General features: G+C 45.8%; 1 protein-coding gene across 2 annotated transcripts in view; it reads right to left on the reverse strand.

The window, feature by feature from the left end:
- The window catches only part of LOC147635263 (protein RER1A-like), a 35651-nt gene extending 26732 nt beyond the window's left edge, over positions 1–8919 (reverse strand). The window contains exon 1 of one of the 2 annotated variants that reach the window (XM_086802488.1): positions 8133–8919. In XM_086802488.1, coding sequence (XP_086658614.1) covers positions 8133–8476 — 344 coding nt within the window. In that variant the 5' untranslated portion in view covers positions 8477–8919. The remainder of the gene's footprint in view (positions 1–8132) is intronic. The other variant, XM_086802487.1, reaches the window with a different exon arrangement.
- Between the last annotated feature and the right edge of the window lie 4182 nt (positions 8920–13101).

The raw sequence follows: 13101 nt of genomic DNA on the forward strand, positions 1-13101 counted from the left end.
CACGTTCCCAGTGGATCGGCAGTTGGACGGGTCCAATTATGGCATCTGGAAGGTCATGATGGAGTCAGTTCTGGAGTCATATGATCTTGCTGATTTTATTATCAAAGGGGTGCCAAGGCCGGAAGCTGAGGAAGGGGAGGTTTTATCGACGAGGAAGGACCGAGAGGCACAGGCACAAATGTGGGACCGTGTCAACGCCAGGGTCCGGTCGTTTATATTCCTCAATTGCACACCACAGGTGATCAACCATGTGAAGCACATGACGCTAGCGAGAGGCATTTGGGAGCACTTGGCTTCTTTGTACAACAGGGTGTCACCCATGAAGCGGATATCCTTGGAAGTGCAGATGCGGGTTATGAACCCTGCAAAGTCTTCGACGATGCGGGAACACATTAACAAGCTGCAGGCCCTTCAGCAGGAAGTCCTTCAAGCTGGGAAAGAGATATCGTCCGAAGATATGGCCATCACGTTACTTTCCCACTTGCCTGGTCAGTATTCCGCTTTCTATTCCTCGTTGATCACTAGTGGCAGGCTCAGCACCATTACTTGGGAGGAGCTTGTGCCAATGGTCCTGGACCAGGAGGAACGTTTCACGAACCCTCCTCACGGCGGAGGTTCGGAGGCCTTAACTGGCCAACGGTCGAAAGGCCGTAATACCAACAAGGGCAAAGGGAAGGCTTCACTAGATAAGTCTTCCGAGAAGAAGCCTGATCCAGAACGAGAGAAGCTGAAGGCCGAAAGATCTTGTAATGATTGTGGCGAGAAAGGCCACTACTGGAGGAAGTGCCCTAAGCGGACAGGGAAGAGTGCTGAGTCCTCAGCCTCAGGTGCGAAGACTCCGGCATTTGTGCACTTGGAGATGGTGGACTCCGATGATTCATCGTCTTCGAGCGAGGAGGCAGTTGGCTTCACCGCAAAGGATACTCAGGAATGGATTCTTGACAGTGGTGCTTCCAGGCACATGACTCCATCCCGTGACTTCTTCCTGGATCTGAAACGGCAGTCAGGTCGTATCTTTATTGGCGATAACTCCACTATCCCGATTCATAGTGAGGGCCGGATGGAGATCATTCCCGACGGCAAGGGGGGCAAGCATGCTTCCCGTGTTCTTTATGTCCCTGCTCTGGGCTTTCATCTCTTGTCAGTGCATGAGGTATGCAAGACTGGCTTTCGGGTGGAATTTGAGGAGCATTCAGTTGCTCTAAGGGACCGTGAGACAGGCAAAGTTGTTTGGGAAGGTGGTGTGGAGAACAGTATCTACAAACTCTCTGCACTCTCCTCACTGACAGGCTCTCAGGTCGGAGACTTGTGGCACTTTCGTTTTGGCCACTTAAATGTGGATGCTTTGCGGCGCGCCTTCCGGGACCAGATGGTGGTTGGCTTGCCAGATGTTGGTAGTAGGCAAGGACGCTGCAGTTCTTGCATACGTGGTAAGCAGCACAGGGAATCCTTTCCGAAGCAGGCTTCCAGGCGGGCTTCGAAACCTTTGGAGTTGATTCACACTGACTTGTGTGGACCACAGCAGATACCATCCTTGGGAGGATCTCTCTACTTCATGCTGCTTGTTGATGATTGTACCATATTCACGTGGGTCTACTTTCTTTCATAGAAGGACCAGGCTTTTGCTCGGTTCAAGGATTGGCACGTGATGGTGGAGAAAGAGTCTGGATTTCAGGTCAAGACTCTCAGGGCTGACAAAGGAGGGGAATTCTCCTCGACTGTATTCTTTCGGTTTTGTGCAGATCATGGCATCAAGAGGGAATTGGCCAATACCGGATCGCCTTCGGAGAATGGAGTTGTTGAACGTAAGAACAGGACTGTGGTGGAGATGGCGAGGACCATGCTGGAGCATCGAGATCTTCCTCGTCCACTTTGGGGTGAGGCTGTGGCAACAGCTGTCCATACCATTAACCGCTCTCCGACGACTTCTGTACCGCATATGACTCCGTTTGAGGCATATTTTGGCAAGAAACCCGATGTCTCGCACTTCCGTGTCTTTGGGAGTGACGCGTATGTACATATTCCGAAGAAGCAGAGGGGGAAGCTTGACTCCAAGTCCCGCAAGCTGGTATTTGTGGGGTATAACTCTCTTTCCAAGGGATACAGGTTGTATGATCCAGAGAGGAACGAGATTATTGTCAGCCGGGATGTGGTCTTTGACGAGCATGTTCCAGCATCCACTGTCGAGGAGCCGCCACTTCTTGGAGATCCAGAGGAGTCTGATGATGATTCCCAGTCTACCACTCCAGTTGATCCACCTCAGTCATCACAGGATGTTGAGCCCGCAGCTGGAGTTGAGCCCCCGCGACCACAGGAGGCTCCACGATCTGTTCGAGTACCTAGGTGGTTGATGGACACCCTTCGGGAGTCAGGTGTCACGGAGCTACCCTCCGAGTGGACCACAGAGGACGGCCCTCGAAGATCACATCGAGTTCGAGATAAAAGCAACACAGCGGAGCTTCTTCAGGTGAACTATGCTCTTATGTCTCGTATCATGCGGGATAAAGAGCCCACTTCCGTAAAGGAAGCCCTTTCACAGGATACTTGGAGGAAAGCCATGCAGGTGGAACTTGACGCCATCGAGAAGAACAACACTTGGGAGTTGGTACCGAGGCCGTCGAAGCGGTCAGTCATTGGTGTCAAATGGGTCTTTAAGACCAAGTACGCGGCTGATGGGTCAGTGGACAAACACAAAGCCAGGCTCGTGGCTAAGGGTTATGCTCAGCGGCCAAGCATCGACTACGAGGATACCTTTGCACCGACAGCGCGGATGACCACGATTCGGACCGTTCTTGCCCTTGCTTCTTCTCACAGATGGCCCGTGTACCAGATGGATGTAAAATCAGCGTTCCTTAATGGTGACCTGCAGGAGGAGGTGTACGTTGAGCAGCCTCCAGGCTTTATTGTTCCAGGATCGGAAGGGATGGTTAGGTTACGTAAGGCCTTGTATGGTCTTAAGCAGGCTCCGAGGGCTTGGAATCAGAAGATTGATTCCTTCTTTATTCGGACTGGATTCCAGAGATCGGTTGCAGATCCGAACCTGTATCTCTTTCGGGAACGCGGAATGGTCACACTCATCATCCTTTATGTGGATGATCTCATTCTCACCGGCGGTCATGTGGAGCACATTGGAGTGACGAAGGCTGCCTTGTCAAAGGAGTTTGAGATGACCGACTTAGGCTTACTCCACTTCTTCTTGGGATTGGAGATCTGGCAGACCCAGAGGGGGTTTTTCGTCTCTCAGCAGCGGTATGTTCATGAGTTGCTTGAGGCCTTTGGGATGGAGAACTGCAAGCCTATTACTTCGCCGATGGACCCGAACACAAAGTTAACCGTTACAGATCCTTGTGAGCCAGTTGATGCCTCGCAGTACCGGAAGTTGGTTGGTTCATTGATCTGGTTGCTGAACACCAGATTGGACTTGAGCTTCTCCGTGGGGCTGTTGAGCTCTTTTATGCAGACGCCATTGAAGACTCATTGGGACGCAGGATTGAGGATCTTGCGGTATCTGCAGAGTACGAAGGATCTGGGACTCTTTTACACAGGAGGGAATGGAGTCAAGCTCCAAGGTTGGAGTGACTCAGATTGGGGAGGAGATCCAGACACGAGGAGATCTACTTCAGGATACACTTTTACCCTCGGCTCAGGAGCGGTTTCTTGGAGCAGCAAGAAGCAGCCGACTATTGCCCTTTCTTCGACAGAGGCAGAGTATCGGGCTGCTTGTGGTGCTGCTTGTGAGGTTGTATGGCTGCGGAGGCTGCTAGGCGAGATGGGGTTTCCACAGAGGGAGCCCACAGTCATCCAGTGTGATAACCAGAGTTGTATAGCTATTGCTCGGAACCCGGTTTTCCATGCCCGGACCAAGCATATAGAGATACAGTATCACTTTGTTCGTGAGAAGATCTTGGCGAGTGACATCTTGCTACTTTATTGTTCGACGGAGGACAATGCGGCGGACCTCTTCACGAAGTCTCTACCTCAGGCTACGCTCAGGCGGCACTCCAGCTCCCTGGGGTTGGTTACACAGCCAGGAGCTGAGAGGGGGCATCAGATGCTGGCCGACTGCTAATACCAGCAGTCGTGGACATTTATTCAGTCGTGGGCAGGCATGGGGCATCAGATGCTGGCCGACTGCTAATATCAGCAGTCGTGGACATTTATTCAGTCGTGGGCCCCTTTTAGAGCTGGCCGACTGCCCTCATGGGCTTGTATATATTGCCCCCCATCCTCCTCCACTTTCTCATTCAGTATCTTCGGGATCTTGTGTATAGAGAAGAGTTTACACACATCTCTCAGTGTTTCTTGTGCTGATTATTTTCTGCAGTCTACTTGCTCTTGTCTACCCAAGTTTGGATATCATTTCCGCTGCATATTCTGACAGCCTCTTCCACCAAAGATGCTATACTACAGAGATCACTTCATGAGTATCACTGATGATGGATTTATAGAGAGGCCTAGATATATGGAGGGCTTTTTACCACACGGCTCCCGAGTGGCTATTGGTCAGCTTAGAGTTTCATCACATCGATTGGAGATCGAGACTGGCAGAGCAGCACGGATCCCCCGAGAGGAGAGGGTATGCAAATTGTGCAGAGAGGAGGTGGAGAGTGAGGAGCATTATGTATGCAGATGCAAAGCATATACAGCCATCAGAGAGAGATATCCCATTTTATTCAGAGAGCCACATTCCCTACGCCAGATCTTTGAGGCAGCAGACCAGCGCATACTGGGGAGATTCATTCTAGACATACAGCGTCACAGAGAGACATCATTATAGGCTCAGACAACTCCAGCGGGGGGACGACAGACACAAATTACTACATTTTTTCAGAGATCCATCCCACTCCCAGCCCCTACACAGCAGGGAATTACTCTCCAGAGAGCAGACACTCAGAGCCCACAAGAGACAGAGGACACCTGGCTTTCGGACACCACGCCTATACCAGAGAGAGAAATGACAGAGATCAGAGCTCAGTTTCACAGAGAGGGTGCGGAGCGACTGGCTTGCTTCAGAGCAGACCCAGGCATGTTCTTCAGGGAGCTGTGGACACCCCCTTCATTGATGTATACCATTTTATACCCCCAGTATGGTACAGGATGGAGCTAGCTAGGTTGCATATCATGATTGTATACTCCATGCATATAGCTTTGCATTCTCCTAGTAGTAGAGCTCCATCCCCTCCCCCCCACTCATTGTACTTATTGCACACCCAGATTCAGCTTTTTATTTAGTTCAGTACTTTTTCATTTTGTTGGGATGCCACACAGGTACACTGATTTGTCTCATAGGCCGAGTTCGGTCTTTTGGAAGACGTTAATAAATCTTTCTCTCTCTCTTTCTTCCACACATAGGCCAAGGCCAGGGTTTTCTCAATGAAAGCACACAGGCAGGGCCTTTTTCTTGGATTCAGAGAGGGCTGGAAACAGGTTTTCAGGGCTGGACAGCACCTTTCATCGCAAAGAAAGTGTCCGACTCGCAGGTATCTGGGGTGTCCTTGGTGCCTTCCAGGTGTCCCATGCATAGCAGATGCCACAGGGGTTGATTTGGGACTGATTTGTCGCGAAGGTCTTGCTTTTCAGGTGAAGATTGAAGATTGAAGATTGAGGGTTCTACTCTGACAGGGGCCACCTACAAGGTTGACATACTCACACACAAGGTGAGGTTTGACCTGTACGACCTCGCGGTGAGAGAGTGACCCCTGTGAGAACCGGTCTGGACTGTTTGCTTTTGTTTTTTCCGTTATAATTGGGTGCATACCAGTGGTGAACCCTGGGCACCCGCAAGTTTGTACTCTAGAGCATACTCCTTTTGGTAATTGATATTACCTTGGGGGGGGGGGGGGTCAGCCCATCTTTCTGGCCCCTAGTGTTGTACACTGTGCAGATCTCTTTTCTCTTTCATGTTGATGAAGATTAAAGTGTGTTAAATCTTGGTTCTCTGTGATCAACGCTTTCAGTTCCGTTACAAACTTGGCCCCCTTATTGAGATGCGTTTGATCTTCCTGAAGCTGCCCTTTAACTGCGTTAACTTGCAGCCTGAAGAAGACCTAGCTTTCCGCTCCTGGGGCTACCTAATGATGGGTGATGTGGTTCTCTGTGATCAACGCTTTCAGTTCCGTTACAAACTTGGCCCCCTTATTGAGATGCGTTTGATCTTCCTGAAGCTGCCCTTTAACTGCGTTAACTTGCAGCCTGAAGAAGACCTAGCTTTCCGCTCCTGGGGCTACCTAATGATGCGTGATGTGCACTAGATGATGGCTTGAATTGATGCTTGACCTTGCTAATACTAGGAATGACCTACAAAGTTTGATATGACCTGGGAAAAAAAAAAAAAGCAAAACTGAAAATCCTAATGCAACACCCTGTCTTTGTAGGAACTTTCCCTGCATGCTTTACATTGATAATAGAGATTAACACAAAAACATAGATTAAGTTGCAGCAATAGTTGCATACCCTTTTCCAAGGAAAAATCCACCTGTGGGATATCCCGGGTATCAAAGTTGTGGGGAGGTGGATTGAGCTTGTCAGGATACTATGTTTCTCACTCGATGTCGACAATCAGATAGAGGTGAAGATCCCATATAGAAGACCTGGAAATTTATCCTCACCAGAAGTAATTTTCACACACATACGACTCTGATTGGCTGGTCATACCTTGACACAGGCTAATCTTCAAGCTTCCAAAAAAATTCGCACATAATCGACTACTAAATGGAGACGCCCAAACCTACCCACAGAATGGAATCCATCCAAAAAGGGTGCAGAGAAATTCTTGATGTGCGCTGCAAAGGGCTGATTTTGTAGCATGTGCATGGGGTGACACAGTCATGTTGATCATTTACAAATTCTTTGATCTTAAGATAACGCCATAGCCAGGGGACTTGGTAACTGAATTTGGCGTAATTCACAAAAACTTGGCAAGGGCTATGGTCACAGGTGTGCACATTAAAATCAGCCATGGCTGGATTGTGCATGAGAAAAGACATCCTTCATTAAATGCACCAAACTTGGCCACAACCAATTTAACTGGCCGTTGGAACCCCACCATTGGAGTGACACCCTATTGTCACAAACACAGCAGAACTACAACTGTCAACAAGGCCACTAGCTGGCAATATTATTCCTTTTATTTACACTAGCCAGCACATTATGTCCTATCCTCCAAACGAACAAAATAAATAAGTATAAAGAGGCAATGAAAGTTTTCATTATTAAAAACTAAGGGCCGGTCAAGTGCTCGTACGTCTAGGCATCCAATCAGCTTAACCCTTCTACAGCGTCCAGGCAAATATGCATTCACAATCGTCTGCAAACGTGCAGCCCAGTCACGGCCATCTTCAACCAAAAGTATGACCGGCAAGAAACCCTTCGTCATCATGTTGCCATGCACAAAAATGAGCACTGTAGAGTATCGAACCAATCACCTCTTCTACAAAATGTGCTGCATTAGCCACTTGGCCTGCTTCACATGCTGTTGATGAAAACAAAATAGATACACTGTGTACATTCGTTGTTTGTGAAGCTAAGAACAGACAAGAAACTGCTAACCTTGGAGATAAGCCAGATAAGATTTTTTGGGGTTTCATTGGTCGCCGATGTTTGTGAAGCCACCCTAACATATACATGGAGCTAATGTGTTCAAAACTAAGGTAAACATGCAGCCAGTAGGTTTATGGTTGTCTGTGTGTGCACACGCATGTGTGTGGCCGTCTGTGTTCATCATGGCTGAGTCCAATCTTCATATCCAAAAACATGATAGAAAAAGAACAAACACAGGAAATGATGAATTAAACATGGGATGGCCGAAGAACGGAGAAGCTGCAATTCATTACAGAGACAAGTATCGAAGGTGATGCTTATGAAATGAAGAAACAAGGACTTTATTACAATTCACGTCAAAGACAAGGAAATATGCCAGAAACAAATGAAGAAACGAGGTTTTAATTGCAGAGACAAGCAAACGGAAGCTGATGAAACTGACATGCAATGCATGCATAAATGTATATTTGTACGTGTTTATCAATGCAAAATGAATAAACAAGCATTTTACTGCAGAGACAAGAAAACTGAAGTTGATGTGCATCACTAAATGAAGAACTAACGCTGATGTATGTAAGTATGTGCAGTTTTACCAGAACTTGAACTCTGGAAGCCTGCGTATGAAAGGCCTGAACTCATCGGTGCCTTTGGACGGCAGGGTTGGGCCTTCGCTCTCAGGGTCTACTTGCGGCGAGAGGAAGCCGATCAGGAGGTTGAGCAAGTAGATCCCGAGTCCATATGTGACGATGTAGAAGCCCTGCAGGTAGTAAACCCTAATGCAGTAAATGAGCGCCACGGCAACAGCCCCTAGCCATCGCCACAAGGTGTGTGGGGTCGACTTGTCCAGGTAATGCTGGAACTTGCTCGACAGCTTGGCCCGCCATTGAAGCAGAGAGCTCGATCCGCCATCTGTATCCTCTGTGTAAGCCGCTTCCATGGCTTCCTCGCAGAGATGAATCTCGACGTTGCAGTCTTCACGGTTAGGGCAGAGATCAGACGTAGAGGGTAACAATCCAGCAACAGTAAGGGTTTCGCATCAGCATTCCATGGCAATCTGAGTTGGGGATTTCGCCTCAGATTCCATGGCCATTTGTGGTAGATTTTGCCTGCACGCTTTTGTGCTTTCTCTCTCTCTCTCTCTGTGCTTCAAAAGATCCGCCAGAAAAACCGATCTCTATGTCACAAAGAAGGAAATTATCGGATACAAAGGTAAATTAAAATTCGTGATCCTCAAATTGATTAATTTGGGTATGGCTCGTGACCACCAAAAAAAATAAACAAATTCTTAGTTTAATCTTATGCTTGAGGCCTACTATCCAATGAGCCCAATTTTAGGGAGTCTAGAGCTTTTCATATCTCTATGTGCCTATATATATCTATAGTATCTTGGAACTTTCATTGCTTTTTATTTGTGCTACATACTACTATGATTGAGGCCAACTATCCAATAAGTGCTTATATATTTGTAGAATCTTGGAACTTTCATTGCTTTTTCTTTGGAGAATATAGGGGGGGTGGATCCTTTTAGCCAATCAAAGAGAGACGGATAACATGAATGTTCATTTCTAGGATTAACGGATGTTGCCACTAATATTCTACACCATCATTTCTGGGATTAACAAATGCTACCACTAATATCCTACACCAAAGAGCAAAGACATCTGGACACACCAAAAGTATAATTAAGCTACGAAGCAATGGTGTCTATATCTACAGCTTGGACGGGTGCCCATAATGGTCCAACAAAATATATGTGAGGATTCTTCTCACTCCAAGAGCATGTGGTAGCAAGCTAGGATGAATTCCCTAAATGTTTTTTTATATATATATTAGGAGATTAAGTATTGAATAAGCAATAGGCCACTTATAAGTATGTGTGTTCACACACTTAACATATAAGGCCTTGAATATAAGTTAACTTTGCAAACACACTCTTCCATAAGTTGACATGGGTGCTTGCTTGACCACACTTTAAGTGTGCGTGAACATATAAGGCCTTATATATAAATTAACTTTGCAAACACACTCTCCCATGAGGCCTTATATATAACTTGACTTTTCTCATAATGCAAACACACTCTCCCATAGGAGGTGTTAGAGAGATGAGGGTGTACCCATGAATGAACTTCTTCGAGCCGGCAAATTGAGTGTGGGAGGAGTGACATCGAGAGTTGTCCAAACGAGATGGTTATCTCACCAAATGGTTCATCAATCTAATGGTCCTTACAACACTAGGAGTAGAGGTAGAGTGGATCCTAGCCGGGGTCAGAGACAAGCAGACTCGTTCTCTGGACTCGAATAGAGAAACACTTTTGTCATTAGCTTCGTCGTCCTTAGCCACAGAGATGGTTTCGCTACTTCCTTAAGGCATTACCTCGAAAGACCCATGATATGGGCACTATAGCGACCAAGTACTCCCGGAGTAGCCCAGGTATCCATTTTTTGTCTCTAAGCTTAAACATTTTTGGTGCCACTATACTGAGGACAGCCGGTAGCCTCTTTGATATTCTCTCTCACCACTCTTCGGAGGTTTTCATATCTCGGTGTGGAGTAGTGGTGTGTCCACAAAAACACATACAATTGGATGCGTTGATGTAGTGAAGAAGAAGGGATTTTTTTGTTGTTATGTATTTTTAAACCACTATGTTGGTTTACATGGTTTTGCATGCCAATTTTACCATAAAGCACTTCGCCAACTTACTCACATAAAACAGAAGCCTAACTTTTGTACGGACGATGCTAGACTTTATGAAGTAGCCTTACCCTTAGTGCCAAATAGGGAAACTTCATGTATATACACTTGCTTAAGGCTAGAAATAGTGGCCTTGGAGCTTTTTGTACAGCCAAGCGTGAACACTAGCCATTTGTATACGAGTCAATTTTGACACTAAGCAATACACATTGCAATAGAATACTTGTGTGGGCTCTCCCTCTTCTTTACTCTCTTGCTTGATTGTGTTTTGTTGGATTCTTATATAATTTGATGGTTCCTTGCATGGATAGGATTGGTGGTGTAGGTATCCAACTCTCATGAGCTTCTCCTCTACCCACCTCTTATAAGTAAGAACCTCCATGTAGGCCACCTTCTCCTCACCTCCATCAAACTCCCATAGCCATGGAAGCTCTTCAGTGTAACAATGGAGAGAGAATACAAAAAAGGGCCTTGCACAGCCACGCGGGAAGTTGCTTCTTGTAGCTTTATGGTGGTAAGGTACCTAATGACACATGTTTCGACAAAGACAAGGTAAGCTCTAGCCTTGAACATATTTGGCATCACGCCATGGAACTAGCCTAGGGCTTTGCTCCAATTTCCATCCATTCCACGTTATTAGTTTAGCCAATATCACTGATGAATACTATAAGGGGTTCACACTCCGAATGATTTTCAACTTTAAGGTCTTGGAGGCATTTTCTTTTAATGTTTTGAAGTTTGTTGTATTGGGTTTTGACATTCTAAATACAAAGTTGGAAGGAAAACCCCTAATTTACATGGCTAGTTACATTAGATTTAAGACCAAGAGGCTTGGATTTGGTGGCATTGAGCTAAGAGATTGCTGAGCAATGTGATTAGGAGTGTCATCCTCTAACATAAGCTATAAGCTCCAATTTTTGTGGATTAGGGTGTGGTTTCTTTGTGTTATTCATGCATTGATTTCAAAATGGTAGCACTAAAGCACATAAAAACAACAAAAAGCAATCAATAAACACTCAATCACTTGCATAAACACATTAAACACCCCCCCCCCATCAAGTCCAAGAAAAAAACCAAAGAAATCAAGTCCAAATAGCTCTCGAGTTGAAGACATAAGCACACAATCACGTGCAAATGAAACGTGACATCATGAGCAGATCCAAATGTGATGTGAGAAGATCCAGACATGAAGTGAGTGGATTCTACAACGTGACATGCGTAGAGTGGTAGTTGAATGTAATATTGAAGACATATAAGGTCATACTTACCCATGTCCTAAAAAGTTTTTTTGGCCATAAAATCTATACAAGCTTCAAATTCCAAGGAAATTTATTGTCCTTTTCAATTATGGAGTATTAAGGCTAATTATTGCTCAATAAATGTTCATTAATTTCATCATAGGTAGTACTGGGCCCTATTTATCACCTGCCTCATCAGACCCCACTTTGTAAATGCATTGAGCCACCAAGCGTGAGAGCCACGAGCCACCAGATGTGAGAGCCACGAGCCACCAGATGTGAGATGACATGAGCCATTAGACATGAGCCACCAGAGGTGAGTCGTGAGATGTCATGTGAATCCATTTCATAACAAAAGACATGTGAGCCACCAGGCATGAGACATGCACCCACCAGACAAGCGTGAGCCATGAGATGTCACATGAGTCCATTTCATACAAAAATAACACTAGGTGTGAGAGCCACAAGCAGACGTAAGCCAACATGAGACATGAGCCAACAAACTTTCGTTTTTTACAACTTGGGTAGAACACACGTGTCTAAATCCATTTAGACTTACTTTATGCTACTAGAGACCAATTCACCTTAGAGAAACCCTTAATCCAAGCTAATTGTTTTGGAAACGATAATTTAGTTGCCTATAGTGCATCAAACTGTACTTTCTCAAACAGTAATTCAGTTGATTGTAGTGCATCAAACCATACTTTCTCAAACCCACCCAACCTTAGGTCCCAATAAACGACCAACACTCAATAAAGTGCTTCCATGTGTTAAGAAGGCAAGACTCCTTCAAATCTACCATAAGTGAGGAGCTTTGGGAACAAATGAGCCAAATAAATACATATGTGGGTGGAAGAACCATGGAGCCCCTAGAAACAGGAGTGATAAGCCCTATATTCACAACATGCTCAATGAGTAGCACCATAAATTTCGTGAAAAGGGTATTGAACCATCCCATCTTTGGGTAAAGTCCCACTGATGAGGGAGTGGGAGCGTGGACCAAGGCCATCAGTGATTTGCTCTAGGTAGAAGTGCTTAAACCATGTTGGATGCAACACTTTTCCAAAATTTTGGTGTCCACCCCAAGTTATGAATGCCACACTTTTCCAAAATTTTGGTGTCCAACACCCTGAGTTAGGAATGCCACACTATTTCAAACTTTTGGTGGTCCATGCTGAGTTAGGAATGCCCAGCCCCATCATTTCCCTTGCGGTAATGGGAACACATCACTTTTGCAGCATCATTAGGAGTGCAAGCAGGAGTATGACCTCCTAAAGGAGCCCATTTTGGAAGCTTCTTCATCACAAAACCAAGTTTCCAGGTCCTATCCGTCAGACAAGGAATAGAGAATGTAGGAAAAGGTAAAGAATCATTTTACAGGTGTTTCACAAGGGCAATAACCTAATATGCCCTCAACCGTCTTAAGCCTTCTTCATCACAAAACCAAGTTTTAATTCCTATCCATTCATATGAGGAACATGGAATACAAGGAAAGGTAAAGAATCAGTTGTTGGCAGGTGTTCCACAAGGGTAATCCTAATATGTCATCTATCGTCTCGAGACTTTTTCATCATGGACCAAGTGCATGTTCCTATCCATTCAAACAAGGAATAGGGATTGTAAGAAAAGGTA

The sequence above is a fragment of the Cibotium barometz genome, chromosome 9 (assembly GCF_041138505.1).
Source record: "Cibotium barometz isolate CiBa-2024 chromosome 9, ASM4113850v1, whole genome shotgun sequence".
NCBI classification, from domain to species: Eukaryota; Viridiplantae; Streptophyta; class Polypodiopsida; order Cyatheales; family Cibotiaceae; genus Cibotium; species Cibotium barometz.